We start from the raw sequence: 22,747 nt of genomic DNA on the forward strand, positions 1-22,747 counted from the left end.
CCCTGATCCTTTCCCCAGCCGCAAACCCATCCCCCATCCCTGTGAAGCAATGGATCCGGCCCAGCCCCGGCACTTACAAACGCTTCCAGAGGGTTTCAGAGGTGAGCAAGGGGCAGAGGGGAGATTTTGGGGCATTTCCCGGCTCCAGCGACAGCCGCTCCCGAGCTGCACCTCCAGCATCGCTCTCACCAGGAGTCACGCGGTGATTCAGATCGATCAGGTAGATCAAGGATTTCGCATCTCAGTGAGAAAAAGTGAAGGTGGCTGTGTCGGGGCTGAGCATCGCTGTTCCCCACATGAACACGGATGCCGTCTATCCCACGCTGTCAGTGGGCAGCACCCCGTGATGCTCATGGCAGGGCCACGGCACAGCCCCACCGGGAACCTGGAGCTACAGTGGTCCCTCCATGGGATGTCTCCAGAGAGGGACCAGAACCAGCCCCAAATCCTCGGCACCCAGCCCTGCCAGGGCGAGAGGCAGCAGGGAGAGCAGGCAGGGGTTCACAGCGCCGGCCGGCAGCTGGCAGATGGGATGCAGAACAGGGTGCGGGGTGGGATGCGGGAAGCAGGGTGGGATGTAGGAGGCAGAGCAGGGTGCAGGGTGGGAAGTGGGATGCAGGGCAGGGTGGGATGTGGGATGCAGGGTGGGATGCAGGAAGCAAGGCGGGATGTGGGAGGCAGAGCAGGGTGCAGGGTGGGAAGTGGGATGCAGGGCAGGGTGGGATGTGGGATGCAGGAAGCAAGGCGGGATGTGGGAGGCAGAGCAGGGTGCAGGGTGGGAAGTGGGATGCAGGAGGCAGAACAGGGTGCAGGGTGGGATGCAGGAGGCAGGATGGGTTGTGGGACGCAGGGTGGATGCAGAGCAGGATGCAGGGTGAGACGTGGGATGCAGAGCAGGGTGGGATGCATGGTGGGATGTGGGATGCAGGGTGGGATGCGGGGTGCGGGGTGCAGGGTGCTCAGAGCACACCCCTGCTGCCTGCACAGGGCAGAGCGGGGCTGCTCACGCTTCCTGCTTGCTTTCTGGCTCAGAGACACCCACGCCTCGCCTTGCCCAGCCTCAGCACCAGCAGCCAGGGTCTCACCGGCTGGAATTATTTCAGGCTGGTGTGGATGTGTGTCTGAGGGCCCTGTCCTCACAAAACGAAGCCTGCAAAGGTATGCGAGTACATCAGTGTGTGGTGCATCCGAAAATTGATATGACACTTCACCAGCCTGCACACAAACTCTGCGCCTATAGTTTGCTAATTACTGCTGAGCTTCACTTCCCAGCCACGTGCGAGTCTGCTTGAGAAACCTGCCAGAGAGCTGCTCAGCTGCCAAACTGCAGGGCACGGGCTGGCCCTTGCCCTGAGCTTATCGAAGGGGCGGCTCAGGCTGGTGCCGGTAGCAGAGTTCATGATAGTCTGCAGCTGCGGAAGCGGCGTGACGTAAGTCTAACCAAGTGAAACTTTTAATCACTTTGATTAAAGTCATTTTGCTGCAGCTCAGCTAACAGGAAGAGAAAGGGACAGGGTGACTTCTTGAAGTCATTTCCAGCCTTATTTTCTATGCGTGTGGTAACTTGTGTCCTTCAGGCTGTGCTTGTCCTCTCCAAATGGGACCATTAATCTCTCCACACAGCACTGGCCAAGCTCACGTGCTGTGGGTGCAGGATCCCGCGTGGGTACGTGCTGGCTGGGCTGCTTTGCGGTATCCCTCCCTCACCAGACAAAAAGATTGTCGAGTAGAACTGGGGATGCTTGAGAAGACTTTCCCCAGGCAGAAAAAAAAAATGCATCTCGTTTCTCGTCTCTGACCACCACTGAAATCATAGATAAGAGCAGTTAATGCAAGGAAGAGAGGCAAGTAAAACTTCTGGAGGGAAATCCCAGCTTTTTCCTAGAGCTGCCCAAAGGCAAGGAGCTGCTGTGGATGCAACGGTGCATCGTGTACCACATGCTCACCTGCTGCGGCTCTGCAAATTCAGCTCCTGCACAGGAGCCCTGGGAGCCCAAGGAGCCCGTCCAGGGATGGTGGAAAGGGGCCGTTCTGCAACTCAGCTGTCTACTGCAAGAAGAAACTGAAACAAAGATTTTTAAAGGCAGAAAACCCAGACTCAGGCATTTTTCTGAGACTTCTGACCTGTATGTGTTGCTTCAGCTTTCACTGATGGGCAAGCAGGTTTGGGCTGGTGCGGGGTAAAGACAGACAGGAAGGAAATAATCAAAATATTTTATAACACCCCAAAAAAGATTACTTTCAGGTTGTGCTGCAAGTCTTTTCACGCAGTTCTCCATAAAAATTCCCAAAAGGGAAACCAACATGCCTTGATGCCAGGATGGTGCCAGCCCTTGGAGCCCAGGGACTCCAGGACATCCCAGTTACCCCAGCAGCCCTCCTGGCTGGTCGCACCTTCAGGTTCAGCCTCGGTGGGAGATCCCAGTCCAACCCCAGGAACTCACCCGCTGGGTTTTGCCCTGAAATAGAGCCCAGCTCCTTTCAGACCCCTTTTCCCTTCTTTTGGTCTCCTTTTACATTCCCTAGCTTATTTCCTTTCCCTGGTTGCCCCAACAGCAGATTTTATCCTCTCTGTCTCAAGGCTGACACCCAGATCCCATCTGACCCGCTCAGACCGTTCACGTCCATCGCCAGAAACCAGTCAGTCACACTCAGCACCAAACCTGCGGCGAGAGCCCACGGGAGACAAATCCTGCGTGGGACCCGTGTGCCCGTTTTGCACCGGCTGGGAGAGCAAAACCACCGCCTCGAAACCAAATTTGTAATAAAAATAATTGTTCCAGCTGGTGGCAGCAAAGCCTAAAAAATAAAGGCCAAGCAGCGTGCTGTGCCTACAGCAGGCACCTTGTCCTTGGGGGGGCTTGGGACACAAAACTGGGGCGCAACCAGGGGCAGGGGAAAGCCACGGCCCCGCTGCTGTCCCCACACCGTCCCTGCGACAAAAACCAGTTCCTCGGCACACGCGGAGTGTGGGACACGTCCAGGAGAGACCGCAGCCCCAGGGACCCCCTGTGCCGGGGGCACCCGCTGAGCACCCGGCTGCACGCTGCGTTACGCACCCCGTTGCACGCCCGGTTGCACACTCGGTTGCGTGCAAGGTTGCTGCACACCCAGGTTGACTTTTGCCTGCAGCACGGTTTGTCCCAACCAAAAAAAAGCAAAGCAAAGCAAAGCAGGACCCAGGTGCGGCCTCGCCGCATGTCCCATCTCTTCACATCCCGATCCCACGGTCCTGCCCGGAGCATCACCTTTCCCACCCTCACCGCCCCTTCACAAGTGGCCGAATCCTCCCATCCCTTACCGCCGTGTTTCTTTATCTGTTAAAACCAAACGTAACAAGAGGTTTGCGAGGAGAGGGTCAGACCTAGCCGCAGTTTGGAAGAAATGATGCGGTCGGAAGGGTTTAAGGGATTAATTACAGTGTCCTCCTCTGTGCTGTTGGACTGCAGCGACTAACGGAAAATAAAAAGTAATTTGTTATATGTGTCACCCCGTTACCTTTCTGACTCCTATTTCATGCTTTAAAAAACCCCAACAACCAACATGCCAGAAGCCACCTGCGTCCCCCAGAAATCAATGGACACTAATTGAAGATTCACTCAGATGGAAGGGAAGCAGGATTCACCCCAGCTGCCAGTTTGCGGAGGACAGCTCCCGGCTCACCTGGCCTCTTTGGCCGATCCCGGAGGAGGCAGAGCCCCGGCGGGCAGCGCTGGGGCCAGCCTTGGGCCAGCCAAGGTGGGTGCTTGGCTGCACAAGCCATGGTCCGGTTTCAGGGTCTGCGCTGCAGTTTCAGTTTAACACGGATGCCGGGCAGGACTCTCCCACCCTGCGCAGCCGGAGTTTGCTTAAACCCCTGCCAGCCGCCCCGCAGCAGGACCAGGCGCTGGGGTGGCAAAGGCGCATCTGCAAAGGCAGCAACAAAAGCACCATGACGACCTCAAAGTGCAGTCCCCAGGTTAAAAAAAAATAACTTACTTTGTGTATTAGAGGCACAGGTCCGTCCCACCTTGCTGCAAAGTAGACCTGCACTCTGCAGAAAACTGTTTTTTTTCAGCAAAACAAGCTTCTGCAGCAGCAATTTGAGACACGAGAGGCAGATACCACAGAGCAGTTGCTGCCTTGCCCACCGCGGGTGCCCAGCCTGCTTTAAGGCATTACCATTTAGGCTGCTGTGATTTGAGCTACTAAACTAATGAGTAAAAGCATCCCAGCTTTGCAGCTCTTGAACCCTTACACCAGCTGCTTTTAGAGGAGACGTGGGCCATCACCAGCGCGGGGGGAGCGGCTGCCCGAGCCCCCTCCTCGCCCTGGTCCCCGGGGAGCACAGGGATGCTCCGTTCCCGCAGGAGCTCAGCCCAGGGGCTGTGGGGTTGGGTTGTCCCCAGCTGACTTCCAGCACAGAACAAAATGGCTCGGTTAAACGTGAAACCTCACCGTAAATAATTAATTCCTTGAAACCTAAACAAAGAGAATCCAAAATGACAAAACCCTGAAACCGTTTCCCCACCGTGCTCTGAAAAAGGCATACTGAAAAACTGAGATGGAGAAAGCCAGTAATAATAACGATTCAACCCATAATCTCAATCTTAAATCCTCTTTCCCTGAGACAGTTGGAGACCCATCCTCTCCAGGAAAATGATGAAGATTAAGCATTTTTAAATCAGGTCATTGCAAGGGAAGTTTGTGCTCTACTGAATCCTGTTATTACTGGTAGGTATGTGCAAGCCAAGGGTGGGGAAACACGGGGCTCTGACTGCGGCTGGTGCGGTTCAAAGCACCACAGTTGAGTCACTTATTTTTCAGATCCTCCTTATCGCCATGCTATGGACCACTGTCTCCTTCCCCACTGCAATCAAGCATCCCAGTGCCTGTGAATGACACTGTGCATTTCTGCATCCTGCAGATTCTTCCTCACCTACTTACCGGTGCCAGTCGCTGCTCAAAGAAAATTCCCAAGGATTCCCTGCACTTCCCAAAGCTGGTGCTGCCTGCCGAGGAAGGCACCCACAGGAGATGCTCATCCTCTCCCTCATTCAAACACAGGCACCCACGCTCGCAGACACACACGCTCTCTCACACAGATGCGCTCGCTCTGTACATCACGTACGGGTCTCCACAGGTCAGTATTTCCACCATACCCAAAACATTTATTTCTCCAAAACTATTGCTAATGACAATGGATACATTTTGTTGCCCCAGTATGGATTTAACATTTCCAACACATATACTCCTAATACTGTACAATACTGTACCAAAAGGAAAAAAAGGATGTACCTCCATATTGTACAGAGTTATATATACAAAGTACAATTTTACACAGTTTAATATATACACCATATATATATTGGTGTAGAAGACATGAAACAATGGAAACCGTTTTAGCAAGAACATTCCATCCCACCATTAAACAACTGCTGTTAATAAAAACCCAAAACCCAACGCACCATACGAGCTCGAGCCCACTATTGCAGGACTGAGGTTTCAGACCAACAGAGAAAACAAAGATTTCTAGACTTTGCGACTGAACTTTCCTACGTTACAGCAGAACCATGACATCACTGCGATCCTTTAAAATGCGTCAGAGATGGTTTTCAATAATTGCCCTATTTTGGCTACATAGAGCTGGTCTTTTGAAGAACCTGCTGCTCACAAGTATTGCTCCAGCAGTTTGGCACACTCACGAGTCCAATCCCATTGGACTTCAGTTATTCAAATTACAGGACTCTGCCTGGAGAGAAAGGCTGGTGAAGTCCGCTTCAGAAGTAAGGTTACTATAGTGCCTTTAAAAGGAAGGGTCCATCTATTATTTCCATTGCAAACTGCTAAATATTTACCCTGTATGAAGCTTGGTATATCAAGTATTAATACAGTAGGGAGCTGCCCTCCCTCTCCACCTTTACCTCTTTTTGGCCCATCACTGAAAAACAACACTCTCTTGTCTCAAACTACGTAATAGGAAGCACAAAATGTAATAGGAAAAAAACCCAACCACAACCCAAACCCAAAACCTTACATTTTCCAGGCCTTGAATGGCTGTTTTGGCATCTCTAGATCTACCAAAATAGACTCCTAGAACCAAGCCTGGAAAAGAATTCATCTGCCTTCTGGCGGGGCAGTCAGCAGAGGCAGAGGTGAGCGATCAAAACCGCCCCTGCAGCCGCTGCCGCTTGTGCGTGACGCAGCCGCCGGACCATCCCGGCCCCGTCGGAGCCTCGGCGGGCACAAGGCAGTGGGTCAAGTTTTGTTTTTTTTTTTTTTTTTTTTCAAGTACCAGGTTGTCACACACACACAGAGACAAGCAGAAAGCTGATCCGGAGAGAGGATTATCTTCAAAAGTGATATGTAAGCTCAAACCCCAAAGTTCAGTCCAGAGCACCAGTAAGTGCTCGGCATTTTACCAGACCCGGAGGCTGGAAGCAACCTGCAGGGAACGACGTTCACCCACGAGAGAACATCGCTCCCTTCTGCGAAGGCCTCTAGTGCTACCGGTCCGCTAAAGAAACAGCCTTATGTCTATAACTGCATTTGTGGGATGTTAGCCAAGGCCAGATAAGCCCACAAAAAGGCTCATTATTTTTGTGAAAACTAAAAAATCTCAAAATAAATAAATCCCCAGCTTGTTAAAACTAATTTTCTGTTCTGGATAGGCTCATTAGTGATGGGAGTGCCCAAATGCTTCTGTTTTCCTTTTAGTTTGTTTTTTTTTTTTAAAGCAGTTTTCCTAGCTTGTGGTTCATAGGCCAGTGAGTAAATGTATTTATACTCTGCAGCACATCCCCTCTACAGTCAGGGCTCGATCCTGCCAAGCGCAAGTAACCCTGACTCAGCCCACCACGCCAGCACCACGCGCTCGAACTCGGAGTGGTAACGGGCAGAGGCTGCTCCCGTGCTTAACCTCAAGCCTGGGCTCACCGATGTGCTGGAGAGGGGCCAGACGGCTCAAGGTCTTACCAGGTCGACCAGACAAATTGTCTCGATGGGTATTTTTCCATCGTTACTGTTGCCTTACTAGCAAGCTATGCCCTGCTGAGAGCATAATCTCCTTTAAGTGTTCCCTCAATACGTATTTCATCAGGCGACAGAGCATTCCAGTCTATCAGGTACATGTATGTAAAGGACCTGAAGTGCTAACTAGAGACATTTATTTCTATTGAAGTACATCTCTCAAATGCTTAACAAATCCCCAAACCTATACAATGTTCAACTGAATTTGAGGTTTTGACACACAGAAGAAGAGAAATAAGGCAGCAAACTCCATCTGCAACGACCTCTTTTGTCTTAATATTGCTAGAGCTCTTCCAAGCGCGCAGGCGAACAGCCGAGTGACTGCTCACCCTGTACCAAGTGCAAGGTGGGGAACTATAACAGATGGAATTTCTTGCCAAACTCTGAAGTGTTTTGATTCAGTAAATAAATTTATGAGAACTCGGTTACCTTAACCTACTTTTGTGCAAGAACAATCTTGCCTTAAAAAAAAAAAAAAGAAAAAAGAAAAAAGAAAAAAAAAAATCAACAAAAACTCCCAAAACCCAACATATGAGGTATTCATCACAGGAAACCCAAAGACTCTTTTTGAACAGGTATCAAAATACATACATATACAACAATTTTTTTCTGCTGTCACAGTGCACTCTAATTATTTAATCACTTTCATTGCAACAAAATATCCAGTACAGATAAAGTGAGAGATTTGGGTCATGTCCCTGCTTTGACATGAAGAACAAATTTACAAGTTATAAACTGCGAGCCTTTGGATTACCTTAGAGAGGCAGAAATTTAGCAATTGTTAAAGCACACTGCTCAATTCCCAACTAGGGAAATAAAACATAAAAGGTTAGAGCTTCAGAAACTATTAAGACTGATCACCTAAAATTGTATTTTATTTTAAAAGTTTTGCTTTGGATTATTGCAATCCAACATCTGATGAACAAGAATCCTTTGTTCATACAAAGCACTATCAAACAGACATATGTTATTCCAGTTATCAAACACTTCTTGTCTTTATATTTGACACAAACATTACATAAAAGTCATGAAAGAGAATTTCCATGGAAGAGCTAATATTTCTTCTGAATATGAAGATATGAAGTAACATTGATACCTCCCCAAGCAAACCACTGTGTCGTACTTGTCCACTCTACATTGGTCTCTTCTACAAGATGCCCACTGGTTTTGCAGGGAGCAGTGCCGACATTTCCAGTTTCTCCTTCCCACCTCTCCTGCAATGACTGGTCATAAAACACTTGTGGCAAATGTTCTCTCAGCCTTGTATGTTCACAGAGTGAAGCAGACAAGCTAAAAGTTTCCTTTTTTTTTTTTTTTATTCTCCCGCGTGTGTGTGTGCGTGTGTGAATTTTCTGCTGGCTGGCCAGACCCAGAGCACGTGGAAGAGGAAGGACGATCTTCAGCCTGCCATATTGCTTGCTGTAAGTATAAGTGTCAATCACAGTGCACACCAAAATTCCAGTTGAGTTGCTCAATATACAGGTTATCCTGCTAAGCATATTCCCCTTGACAGTAGGATTGTCCCAGAGCTGTGGATGCTAGAGATAAACACAGTAATTTCATATACAGACAGTTGCTGTTACAGTAACCTGAAATCTTGGGGGGTTTTTATCTCTTAATTTCCATTCATACTTCAGACCTCGAAGATAGAAAAGAGCATCTCCTCCAAATGTGCTGTGCATGGCTGGACACTTATTCTTAGAAACATGAATGCTAGGCATAAAAATATAAAGAAAATAAGGCATTACAAATGAGTCGAAGTAAATTTACAGAGATCCTGCTCTTGACACAGATTAACTTTGGTCGTTCATGACCAAAAAGAAAAGAAAACAAAAAACTCCCTACTTAAAAGTAAATGCCAGAAAGTTCTGCCTGAGCAAAAAATTACAAGTTTAATTCTATTTTTCCCCAAAAGAACAAGTGATTCCTTGGTGGTAGAAGTCCATCAGAACCTGAGAGCAAAGGTCGCTGGTCGCACTGTTGGGGATCTTCCCCTGCAAAAGGAACAGGGTAAGGTCCAGTGACAGTCACACACGTACCGCGGTGCTTCCCAAGGGGAACTGCTGCTACAGATCAGCTAAGGAAAAAAGAATAATAAGGAGTGTTCTCACTGAAATCTTTCCGGTGTTCCCCAATTTTCAGATGTTCTTAATTTAGGGCACAGAGAAAGCTGGTCTTTTTAAAAACCATCATTAATATGGATATAACACATCTGTAGAGATGGGGGTGTGCGTGTGGGGATGGACAGGGACACAGTAAAACCCTGTTCATTTCTCCAGGTAACATCCTAAATGAATCAGAAAAGTACATTTCGGAAACTGTTCTTAGAAATGCAAGTTTTGTTTCTTCTTCTTTAATTACTAAGTGCCGATTAAAACGACATTGCAGTCACAAGGAAGCCTTGTGTGAGAAACCCACAAATTTAAAAGAAACTCAGCTAAATGGGAGAGAAAAATTACTTTTCTTATCTTGTCCTTGCCTGAATTTATTTGATGAAACCATAAGATGTGCAGCTTTTTTTTAAATCCCAGAAAAGTTTGGGAACAAGGTGAACTGAGGGTCAGCCAGAGTCTCCTCTCTTGCAGGACTGCGAGATCTTCTTTACCGTTGTAAGTGGCACATGCCTTTTTTTTTTTTAAATTAAATAAATGTTAGCATTGTGGAAAATTCTCAGTAGAGTACAAAAGAGTTCATGCAGCCTGCTAGCGGCTGAAGCATTTGCTGCCTACCATATAAATACAAGTACTAAGAATTCATTCACATGTCTGCAGAGTCCTACGGAGGCATGCCAGTCTACCAACGAACACGTAGGGAAGCCACTCCAGAAGCTGCATGCTGTCACGTCGCCGTCCCCAGCAGCGTTTCCTACACCGCTCTATAAGAGCAGAGATCCCTAAAGCAGTTCACAGCGGTCACAGCCACCGACCGAAGCATTTGCAACCAGAAAGAGGGAGAAGATACAAAGCTTGAGAACTTCTGATTGAAGTTTTTACAGTGCTTTTAACTGGGATTTTGGTAAGGATCCATCTTGATACATGATCAAAACAAGAACGTGTGCGTTAGTAAATGAACTCCCATCAGAGTACGCTTAGTTTTCAAAAGTTAACTTGTTTTTACATTCAGTCTCCCGAGACCACACACCACATCATAGCCTATGGGCTGAAAATTACACTGAAAAACAATAAAGCTGTTTTTAAATATGGGAGAGCAAAGGGGGAAAACAGCTAGATTGTCCATAAGCAACAACTGGGCTCTTTCTTATGCTCCTAAACCTCAGGAACATGTTTGTTTATATTTGCACAGACACATATTACATATAACTCCACAAAATCTAAGAGTGTTCCAGAGTAAACTATTTTTCATGACAAGTGTCGACTAAAGGATGAGGCTGGATGGCCAAGAGCTTTGGCCCTGGGGGGAGGAATGGGGGAGCAAACAAACAAAACCAGAGGATGTGATGGAAGTCGAGACAGACCCTTAACCACCGTGGCACCAGCGGGCGACGTAATAATAATAATAATGCACAAGAAACAGGCATGTCCAAGCTCCACGTAACCAGTGGCACCAAAACATGCAATAGACTAAAATCTATCCTATTGTTTCCCTGTGATAAATGAAACACAGAATATAGAAGTCACTACACCAGTATTCAAAACATGATGCCACTAAATATTTCTTTCAGTGGCCAAACACTTGAACAAGGCATCAACTAGAAACCAAGATCCAACTCATTGCTTTTTGTGTGTTTTCCTCCTCAGCTTCACAGTGACCCGATATTGGATTTCCTAAGTGTGGCGTGAACTGTTTTGCCTTACGAACATCACTGATACGGGTATATGGGACGAGGTTGTTACTACTCCCAGGAAGTGCTCCCAGCAGTAAGTAGCAGTTCACAACTAACCTTCAGCAGAAGTTCAAAAATTAGTTAAATAGGAATTTTAATGTCTTTAACAGAGTCTCTTCATCTGAAACAATACAGTTATATCCACAGAGCAGCATCAAGTTTATCAGACAGTACAGGACTTGTCAGTAGGCTGCTGAGATGCAGAGGAGGCAACACCAGGGCTCGTGGCGTTTGTTTTGGGGAAAACTGTAGGCTTCGGCCGAGTTGCCGGAGGTTTCACCTGGGTGGCCATTTTGACCGACTTCACTGGCCTGAAGGTGCATGGTATGTCGCCAGCTGTGCTAGCGCTGCGCTGGAAAGCTGGTTCAGTGTCCTTGAGGATCTGAGTGTGCAGAGGGCTGGAAGGTTCTGAGGTGGGGGCCACCACTGGAGATGTTTTCAAAGGCTCCAGGGTGTCGAGGACAACATCTGGTGTGTGCTTTACGCTGCTTTGCCTTTCCAGCTCCCGCAGCTCGTTCAGAGCAGAGTTCATAGTAGCTTCAATATCCTGCAAAGACAAAAGAGAAACCAAGTGAGTAACAGAACTCAGGCACATAAATATGGAGATAAAAGTCAGTCTTTAAGAACGACGCATCTGGTTTTAGCCTGTAAACACCAACACTCGAATCAACCGGCGGGTTGGGGACCTTCAGGTGTCAAAGTGAAACCCATGCCAAACTACGCAGCATTATATACTGAAGCCAATAAGCACTAATATTTTCCATCAACAGGGAACAAAATAATTGCTAGCACTTTCTCGATGCTAATCTGGTCCTTTACTGGTCCTGATGCTGCTTGGACTTCAAAGATGACTACAATCCCCAAATGCAGCAACGAGGAGAAAAGCACGTGATTCAAAGTATTAGGATCCATTCTTGTACTTTATTTGGCACGTGAGATTCAGAAGAGTAAATTCTTGAAGAAAGGATTGATCATTTTGACACTGGCTGGAGGGCCACACACCGAATGCTGAAATCCTTGTGTGCTCTTGCTGCCTCACTGGTTTTCCTGCTGTCTGAGTAGTCTTCCCTTCCCAGAAAGGTATTACACGGGACTCAAAATTTTCATGTTTTAGAGAACACAAAAGATATCAGAAACATATATAGAAATTCAAGTTGGCACTTCTCCTTCCTCTTATAAAATATTACAATAATTAAAAAATAAAGAGAACTTTGAGATAAAAAAGAGGGGGGTTTTTTTGTTCACAGCTGTAGCAGGACCTACATGTCTGCTACAGCCCGTGCTGTGGAGCCCACTGGTGCACAGAATTCACTGGAGAGCAGAAAAGCTCAGCCTTTCTGTGACTCACAGTTTGGCTACAGCTTTTTAGCTTCCTTAGAGGTTTTTCAGGGGGTGGGGAAGGTAAATCAGTCAAGGAATGGTGGAAGAAACCAGAGACAGTAATCTGACACCTCCGAGTCTATCTTGAGGCCAGGCAGATTTTACTTATGAAGTTAGGGAAAATATGTAAAATGCAGGATGATTATTACATGGTGTTTGAACAGATACTACAGGGCAAAGAGAAACACTAATTTAACACAGCTTCCCGCCCCGCTCCCTTTTCTTCCCCCCCGCCCTTTTCTTTTTCTCCCCAGACTCTTCTCCAGTGAAAACAATGGAGTTAAAGTTCTGGCAGGAAGAGAAGACAGAACAACTTCAGTTAGAGCTTAATTGAAAAAACAAAAAAACTAATTTATGTCAACCAAAGTCTTGGAAGGACAATGAAATATGAAGACAACAAGAACCATATATTACAATTCCACTGTAACAAATGAGCTGAAGATATCATAACCGCAAAATACAACTTTCCATCAGAACAGATATCAGATCTTTATTTGGACCTTATTTATTACTTCGCGTTGCTATTTTGTCAATAAAAATGATAATTTTCACATATCTTCCCCCAGGTCCTTAGAAACCTACAGACTCCTGAACCAGGCAAAGTCGTCAGGTCTCCCAGGGCTGGCTTTGTAATCCGAGACCCAAGCATTCCTTGGCTTTAGATAGATCCATTGCATACTGAAAACAGTTGGTATAGGCAACATACATGTGCAGGCACATCTAAGAGCTTGGAGTGGGAGAAAGGGAAGATCCTTCATGGAAGAGGGAAATCTATAACATTTACATCATTCACCCCATTAACAGCTGTCAGTTGTTCCAATCGAAATCTGACTTTCGATTGTTTTCTGTTCTACTTGTGAAACCGCAGATGGATGGATGCAAAGACACCACTTGCGTTTTTGTGACCACCAGTCACTCCTGTGGCAGCATATAGTCCCAGACACAGGGACGGGACAGATCTTTGTGTATAGAGATGCAGAGAATATGCATAGAGATGAAGAATCTGCAATAAAAGTCTTTGCTAGTTTTTGACACGCTATAAGAAAAATACTAAGAACACCTTTTCCTTTAAGCTGCACAGAAGGGACCTGAGAAGACTGTTTCCTTGTCGTCTGGTCAGTGTGTGGAGTCAGTCCCAAAAGCAGAGCTCTTTGCAAAGTTAAAGCACAGCTGCATACGCATCGGTAGCCTGTCCTCATTTCAAGGCACTTGTCTAAATAAATAACTAATGAAAACTAGCAGTATTATGTTCAAAGTTGGTTTCTAATCACACACTGAACGCTGTAAGCATATAAAGATGCCACTGTGAGCACTGTACAACTCAGCAGCCTGCTTTTATTTTGACTGTACTACTCCGTATGCTTCCAATGTCTAACCACAGGCAAGTTTGCACAACTGACAGGAGAATGTTAAATTGACGCTAAATACTTTACTTCTCTCAAGTCTTGAAGTTATGATTGTTTAATTTTTTGCTGACAGCTTTGGAATCTGTGTAACTTTCTGAAATGGACGTTTTTATTGTTGAAACTAAATTCTGAATAATGAACAGGGCCAAGTTTTTATGGAGGAAGGACCTTACTGTTTATCTTCGCTCATGAAAGCGGCCTCAGTGACTTACACAAAGCAAGGGTGAAAGACTAGACTCAAGCCGTGTAGTAAGCTAATATTGCATTGAGAGAAGGGAAGGGATATGAGATTAAATCAGACTTTGCATTAAAACAACTCATTGTATCCAACATCCTTTAAGTTTCCAAAACAAATCTTTAAAGCAAAGCACTCCTATTTACCTGTGCAATAACTTCGGGGTCCATGGGCCGGTGGTTGTTGAAGCTCTTGGACCTCCCTGCTGTCACAGTTTTCCGGATCTGCGGGCTGTCTATCCTGTTCTTCAGAGACGAGTGTCGGCTGATAGAATTGAGGCTGCCATGGCCACTGATGGAGCATTTATCTGGAACCTCCTTGGGAAGACTTTGGCTCATAATGGGCTGAGATGAGGGTCTGGAACCGGCTATGGCTCCTGGGGAGGCTGGTTCTGCCATTGAACTACCTAGTCCATGGCTGTCACTTTGACGGAAGGCTCTTCTGATGCTGCCTGACTCTGGTTTCTTTCTTTGCCTTCAGTCACAAAAGCAAAACAAGTCAATACAAGCAGGTACACATAACGGGCTGCAATTTGAAGATATCCCCCCAAAACAACACAGAGGACAATGGGAAGAGACATAAAGATACTCAGATTACAAATACACCCAGGATTTTAGAAGTCATTGTGAAACAGTGAAATTATAAATCATTTCAGTTCAACACTTCTAACAACAAGACTGAGTTTCTGGCAGCTGTGCACATTCATAGCAAAAACAGAAAAACTTGGATGGAACGTAATTAACTTGGTCAAGAGGAAAAGAATTTATATTTGAACAAAACAAAAACCCTCTGTGCCATCGACAGGTTTTGATGATCTGTTTTTATTACATTAGAAGAGCAGAGCTACAATTCTTGACTGGAGGACACAGTATAAGTCTACTAAGCTCCTGGCCCAAGGCATCAAGTTATTATTTTCAGAGACTGGCAAGCAAAGAACCCCATAGTTTGGGGTTAATGATCATTTCCAATATTTGCTGGTGGTAATAGATGTTTCTTTTTCATTGCTTTAGCAGGACCACAAGGCATTATCTATGTAGGGCTGCAGATACACCAAAAGATGATGTCAAATGGATGAGCTGGTCCAACCAATTTAGTTTCTACCCCAGCACCATGCGGTCTGACAGCACGATTCCATTCAAATCATATGAAGGCCAATGCAGCAGAATACTTTATGCCATAGGTCTGAAGCTTGGCATCCATTATACAGGGAAGGATCCATTTATATATAGCACCAGCCCCATGAATAACTGCAAGAAAGTGTTAACTCCAGTAGGATTTTGGCATCCAAATAATAATTCAGTGGGTGGCACAACTGTCATTGCGAAACCATCTGATTTAATTTTGCCCAAGTCTGTTCACACATAGGTCAGAAGATTCATTCCTAAAGAAAAAACAACAAAATGAGTCTTATGCTACTATTGCTAAATATCAGTTCCCTAGTAAAGGGAAAAAAACCGGAGTGGACATTACCCAGGCTTCTTAAAAACACTACATACAACACTACCAAAAGCAGCAGATGCTGAAGCTCCAACATAGGTCTGTTCATTATACAAATCTTTCCGTAACTGGCAGAATGGCATACTTCAATGGCTCAGACAATAAATATCATAAAAGAAAGCCCAGATCCCAAGCTGATGCAGATTAACATAACTTCACAGATAGCAGTGGAGCTCTGCTGACTCCCATAAACCAAGGACCAGGCTCTGTGTAGGACATTAGCAGGTCCAAACCTTTAAAAAGGATGCATTTCTGTTAATGCCTTTCTAGACTACATTCTGTTAAATTTACTGAAGGTTAAAAATATCCACTCCCATAAAACTGTAATTATCATATTAATACCTTCACTGCACAATAGAGAGAGGTGGGGTTTTTTAATACTAAAGAAATAATCAGAAAAATATGGGAGATAAGTCTGCTCTAGAATAATTAAATAACAGATCAAGAAACTTAGTCTGTTACTAACTTAATTTCCCAGGTTTTTTATTATGTTGAGTGTTTACTAAAGTAACAATTTCTGGTTGAGGAGGTAAAGTTAGAGCAACAGGGAGGTGTGTTGTTTCACTGCAAGCATATGGTTAGTAACCTAAGGTGAGAAGTGCTGGAGAAATGAAAGAATGTTATGGGCAATGCCAGATGGTGGGACTTAAGGTATGTCATTTAGCACAAAATGTGACACTAGTTTCTGAAGAAATTGTCCCCCACCCCATAAAACAAAACATGTTAAATGTAAACGAGACAAAACAAATCACAGAACATAACAACGAATGGGAACACATGATTACAAGAACTCATTCTGCTATTCCCCTCCCTTTCTCTGTGTGCTTAGCTTATAAAATAGGACATATTTGGGAAAACGGGAACAGATGGTACCTCAGAGATAGGGAAGAATAACCAGTGGGATTTTAAATGAGCATTGGCCACACTGGTGACAAGAGAGAGAGGACAGCAAAATGTGAGCAAGTTAGAAGAGGGGGAAGCAGAGAAAAATGGTGGCAGCGCTCATTAGTTGACCTTTTTCAAGGAAGGAAATATTTTACTGGACTTATCACCAAGATCTTTACAGTTAAGTAAAATAATGCAAGGCTGTTCTTACTTGTTGATGTTTGCAAGGTAAATATCTGCGACGTGACCCCCACTTGGACAACTGGCACCAGCTCTAGCAGTCACTTTTTCTTCCGGTGGCTCAGAATTTATTTCTATTTCAGACTTCGGACTGGATCTTTCAGAGATACCATCCTCACTAGGAAGGAGGAGGGAAGGGAATCACAACCAAAACAGGACCAACAGCACTGAATTTCAAATACAGCACTGTGTATGTAAACATACAGGACAACAATACTGTGCTAGCATCTTTCTCTTAAGAATCATTACATATTTCTCAAATGAGAGAGCCTGATTTCTGTGAGCAACCTGGAGATCCCAGCTCTGCATCTTTAACAGGCTGGCAGCACCAGAACAATTTTTATATCACGCCTCCACATACGTGGACACCTACACCTCTGCGGAGCTCTGCTTGTTTCAAGAGGACTCCCTTCTTGGAGGGAAGGCCAAAGGGTGAACTCTCCCCACCTGGTGTCAACATCTCGACACAAACACTCCATTCCACACCTGAGTTTTAAGCAAGCCCGTCTTGCAGATGGGCTTAAAGTGTAACATACGTGTCTTGAACGACGATATACTGATGAGGAATAAGGCCGTCAATTCCATTGTGGCGTCCCTCCCACCAGTCATCTGAGGCCCGCTGATAGAGTAAGAGAGAAGCTCCTTTTTTAAAGGACAGCTCTCGTGCAGTCCTGCCAATGTAGTCGAACTTCGCTATTGCTTCTATGGGCTCACACTCTAGGAGATAGAAGGGAATAAACAATAATTCACTAAACACTTGGGCTCAGGTAAGTATTCAACAGTTTAAACCTACCACAAAACAGTTTATGATGAGAGCATGGAAGAGGATAAAGTGTTGCTTCTTAAGGCAGCAGAGGGTTGAAGCAGCAAGATTCAGAGGGGAACCCCTATAATATGAGGATGTTGCAATTTCAGCATTTACCTAATCTCTACGTGGTGGACGCATTCGTATTTTCCAAGTCATAAACCCACTTACAGCAATTCAAGTGTACAAAGATGGAAGTGGCAATGGCAAAATTAGTATCTCATTAAAATAAAAAAAAAAATTTCAAAGCTGCGTAGCAATAAGGTATGTTCCAGACCAAAATCTGCCTATGGTACCTTTCTTAAAGGCAGCTAAATTAAACTCCTGGGCAGGCAAGCAGGAGTTGTTACTAGCATTTAGGGAGGGAAACATCCTCTGATTCCAAGCTGCTTCAGAAATAAAGCATCTATTGAGAAAGAAATTTCTGTTGCCTGTGAGGTTCACCTGACCCAGGAGACCGGATTCTGGCACTGTGGGAGGTCATGCTATTCATCGAACTGTCATGGAAGCTAACAAAAACATTCAGTGCCTCCACCACTGCGGTTTGTGCAGCAATCAGGAGAGCAAGCGGCTCCCCCGGGCTCCGTACAGCTGGGCTGCACTGTGCACGCCAAGCACAGCGGTGCTGCGCTTGGAGCTGCACCACATGCTCCAAATCTGACTGCTCCTACTTGAAAAGCTCACAGAAAAACTACAACCATGCCGTGTCTGCAACCAGCCACTAATCTGGGTTCCTGTAGGACTCCGATATTATACAAAGGGACAATATGGGCATTTAGACACTCGGGAAAATCAATATGAAATTCACGTGGATTATTTTTAAGACTTAGAAAAATCTGCCATTGGTTGAATCTAAATATATATTAAGCCAGCTCCCAATTCTAAGCAGACGTCAGGGGAATGGAGATGAGCTCAGCCACATGGCCCCAGTGGACTTCAGCCTCTAATTACTTTAAAGGAGCTTTAATGCAGCCAAGCAGTCCACGGAAACTGAGTTTTTTTCCTGGAGAAAAAGATTTGCAGTTCATCTTCCAGGACAAGAAAAGATATGCCATTTTGTCCTGAAATCTCCTCTGCATCACGGGAAGCTTCTACAGTGCAACAGCCAGCCAAAAAGGACTGGAAAGCCAAACAGGAGCCACAGCTTTTACAAATATTCCTTGGGAGAACATATGCTCAAGAATTAGGTCTTCCAAGGTGGACCATAGGCAGGCAAGGTAGTAGCTGGGCTTGAGAAAATATATAGCGTAAATCCATCTGAGTGAGCTGACGCTGCAGTACCACCGTCCCATCAGCCGGTCTGAGAGAGCAGAGCAGAAGCATCCCCCACCAAAGAGCCCCAGCAGCATCTGTAGTTACAAAGCACGAAGTGACCCAGTGCTGAGGGCAACCAGCAACAGGATCTGCTAGATAGACCTCCCCAACAATTCATTTCTCCATTACTAAACCAGACAGCTCAGAATTCTGTCAAATCACACATTTCAGGTAAGCCTGTGGTCAGACTCACACGAATCCCGTTATCAGCCCTCAGCAACCAGTGAGAGATTTGCAAGGGTGAGAAAAGCCTGGCCCACGTTTGCAGCTTGCGACAGCTGCCTTGCTCCAGACTCCCCAAAGCACATGGTTATCTGGTTTTGGCTCCTTCTTTCCTCTTGCTTGTTTTGCCTCTGGAGCCAGCATCTTCATAACACTAAAAAAACGATAATGCTGTTTTTTGGTGTCCCCCTCCATTTATGAAGGGGATGGGAGTGTGGTTTTGTAAATTCCATCTGTTTCATTAAGAAGTGTTTATTGTTCCAGATGAGTGCGGCACTCAGGTTTCTTATGTTTCCAATTTGCTTTTTAGGACTCTGGCTTTCATCCAGAGAAGTGATTTTAGACTCTAATTTCCAGTAGCTTTTTCCTACTACACTTATGCTCAGAGAAGAAAGCTGTGTGAATAAAGAGCAATACAGCTAAGCCAAACAATTACCCCTGCCAGTCTGACAGCCTGTGCAGGAAAGCAGCAGTTTAAAAATCTTTCCACTCATAATTTAACGAACATACGACCTGCTTGTCTTTCAGCATTTTTGACCTCTTATGCCTGTCTCACAGTGTCCACTCACTCGTTCGCCGTCAGCCTTGCTGTACAACATGGATACTCTGCAACACACGACCTCTCTCCCCACACCAAGACCAATTCCTTCCTTGAATGAAGACAGCTGGCATGACAGCTTTACTTTGGGAGGACTAGTGCCAGCCTCACAAAAGAGCTAAAGGAGCAAGTGCTTGGTCACATCTAAAGACTGAGGAGTGAGAAAAACCTAAGAACGTCCATCCCATTGAGTCACGGAGTTGTATGCTGCACTTCTGACAAGTATGCCCAAGGTGTGACACTGCACAGCTCAGTTAGAAGGACATGAGACTCCTCAGTTAACCAGACCTTGCTGCTCCCTCAAAGAGATAGAGGCCCAGCTCCCTCCTCTGCTTCGGTGCCAAATGGTCCCTCCCAAATGCTTCCTATGGAATATTCCGTGTAGGTTGCAGAACTCCATCCAAAATGCCTCCAAATTTTACCTTGCTCAGGGGCCCCATGCAATCTAGTTCCAGACGCTGTAAAACATTGTCCTTCTGTAATCTCTAAGTGCTCATTTTATCATCATTGTACCTTCTCAGCCACATAAGCGATCCTAAAAATCCCATACAGAAACAATGCAAGTACACACCATGGTGTATCAGCCTGCAGGCTTTAGTCCCAGGCTTTACAGATACAGGATGAGTTAGTCTTTCCTTCATTACAGTAATGAAACTGCTCCTCCTTTAGGTACAAACTCAAACCCGACATGTTTTCATGCATTTTTAAGCAGCTTACACTTTTCAGAAAGAACACTCCGTTCAAGACAGACAGGGAACTCATGTTTCATTCCCATAGGCTTTGTGTTTCCTCCCAACAACCTTGGTGAGGAGTCGCCATGACAGTGCTTGACCTTGCTGAGGGAGAACTGATTTTCCAGCGTTTCTAGCAGTGCTCAACATCGTTTACTTTGTTATTGGTGTGTCAACACCACAAAGCCAGCAAGAGCACAGCAATGCCATGGCAAAGGTTTGTTAGGCAACTGCTGGAGCAAAGAGCAAAAAGCAGCACAAGAGCACATGGTAGGGCTATTGAGCAAATTACTGAAGACCAACTCAGAAAGGATGCCATCTAATTTTAAGGGAATGCTACCTTCTGCCCACCTTTACAGCTGAGGCCATCACAAGTAAAGCCATCGCAGAACTTGCTTAGACAATTACAAGGAGCCAAAACCCAAGAATAAAACCATATTCTGTCCTGTTTTGGTCAGTCTGCTTTACATGCTGGTCAGTATTCTGGGGATCACCGTTTCACAATGTAGTCTTCTCCTCTGCTCTGGATGGGGCTCACATGCAGCTGTTCCCCATTGCAGGAGGCGGCTTTGGAAGTATCAACAACAGACACTCAAAGAATCACGTTTTCCTTAGGAAATATTGTGAAATTCTTGGTGTTGGCACACCTTTTCACTGACCAGACAAGAAATGGAACAGTTTCCCCGAGAAGACCCCAAAATTATCAATGAGAGAGGCCACGAGGACCCTCTACCCTAAAACCTGGCTCTCAGTGGAAGACAAACACTTTTTGATTTTATTTTGCTTGCTTCCTTAAAGCAGAACCACTGGGGCTTAAAGCACTCACAATTCCCTTGCCAAAGCTACCAAAAGGGGAAGTGCCTGGCACACGCAGAGGGGAGCGGGAGCACACGCTGAAACATATCCAGCCTTGGCTCTACGCTTACCCCATGACTTCCAACTCTAGGGTCCTTTTAGGGTACAGATGAGCTCAGTCAGTAATGCAAGCATGGAGTGTGCCCAGGCCTGCTGCTAAGATGAGATACCCTTGAAAAGAAGGGATACTTTAAAAAAAGTCAGGTAACTTCTAAAGATTCATGTTGATCCTATATGTTTTTACTTTTTGGCATCAAATGCTGTATGTGGTGTTTCAAGTGACTATTCTGATTTAAACCCCACTTTGGATCTAACTTTGAACTTAAACTGCAAGGCACTATCTTCTCTGCCTCCCCCACAGCAGGCTGCACAGTTAACCAAGGAGTTAATAGACTTTGCATACCATCATCACTGGTGTGGTGTTCAGCTGTAACATCCTGAACCGAGTCTTCTGTTGAGGCTCTCTCTCCATGAGGACTTTCGCTACAACAGAAGGAAATAGAGACAGTGCTTTACACTGATAGAAATTGAGTTTCCTCATTTACAACAATCAAAGATAACTTAACTAGGAACATCCGTATCGGAAGTCAATATCTAGGTTCCACTGTGACAGACACATTTGCATATACTGAAGTCAGTGCGTCTAAAAATCAAGCTAAGTTTTTACTTGATCGAGCAAACCGAAGATCTTCGTGAACCTTCTTGTATGCGATCAGGAAAGTCCAACTTCAGATCTTATAACCCGGACCTCTGGAGATGTTTAGAAGTTAGACAACAGTGGCATGTTGGGTCTAGCTCCTCTCTGCCATGCCAGAATTATTCCCCCGGCTGTATTCTCCATTGCTCTAATTAGCTCATTAGATGACTGATGAGATAGCTACCACTTCCTGGGGGAAATTATTTCTCAATTCATAATGATGTTTCCAGGTCTGAGTTTGTCATCTCCCTCCTTCCCTTTTATCACAACCTTAAATTGTCCCATTCATTTCACTGAACGACTCCCATGGCCAGATTAATTGCCTGGAATCTTTATTTACAGAGCACCTAAACCACCAAGAGTACTCATTTATGTTTTGCATGAAGAAAAGCTTTGAAAGAATCAATAGAAAACAAGTGGCAACGAAAGGTTATGTTTTTGTAAGAAGCTACACGAGCAGTTCCCTCAGGACAGGAGCAGAAAGGAAACTGGAAGAGGATCCATTGCCTCTCCCAAGCAGCTCCACAGACCTGCTGCCAGCTGGCAGCGCTGCCTGCCTGCCCTGCCTGCTCTGCCTGCTCATCTTGGAAGAAGAAAAGTGCTCGCTCCTCATCTTACCAGACGCTGTTGCTAAAGACAAAACGTGTTTGCTGCACTCTGACAGTGAAACTCATTAAAGGTGATTTTTAATTCTCTTCACACAGTAATAACTTCATCCCTCGCTTTGGCCTTGCAATGGTTAAAGTGAGCATGGATGTAGAGTGCTCTCCCTTTGGTAATCTACCTCCTATACTCTTTTAAAGAAGAGAAAAAAAGAAAAAGGAGAAGGCGTAAAATGTTTGAATAATTCTGGCGTCTCATTACGCTTAATCCACGTGACATGAAGCTGCCCCACCATCTTCTGAGTCAGTACCTCAGGAATCAACCTTTCCCATCCTTTGCAAAGCCTTTATGCTACTTAATAAAGTTTACAGAAGAATCTGAAGCCAACTGGAGGTCCCAAGAGGAGCACAGCATTGAGGGCTAAAGT

The 22,747-nt window shown here is 45.5% G+C and overlaps 1 protein-coding gene across 5 annotated transcripts in view; it reads right to left on the reverse strand.

The window, feature by feature from the left end:
- Nucleotides 1-5,123: 5,123 nt before the first annotated feature.
- The window catches only part of SRGAP2 (SLIT-ROBO Rho GTPase activating protein 2), a 115,283-nt gene continuing 97,659 nt past the window's right edge, over nt 5,124-22,747 (reverse strand). For 4 of the 5 annotated variants that reach the window (XM_069771343.1, XM_069771342.1, XM_069771341.1 and 1 more), the window contains 5 exons: nt 21,424-21,503; nt 17,032-17,212; nt 16,467-16,613; nt 14,020-14,347; nt 5,124-11,399 (listed from right to left, as the gene is read on the reverse strand). In XM_069771343.1, the coding sequence (XP_069627444.1) occupies nt 11,016-11,399; nt 14,020-14,347; nt 16,467-16,613; nt 17,032-17,212; nt 21,424-21,503 (1,120 nt within the window). In that variant the 3' untranslated portion in view covers nt 5,124-11,015. The other variant, XM_069771344.1, reaches the window with a different exon arrangement.

Source organism: Haliaeetus albicilla, chromosome 26 (genome assembly GCF_947461875.1).
Source record: "Haliaeetus albicilla chromosome 26, bHalAlb1.1, whole genome shotgun sequence".
NCBI classification, from domain to species: Eukaryota; Metazoa; Chordata; class Aves; order Accipitriformes; family Accipitridae; genus Haliaeetus; species Haliaeetus albicilla.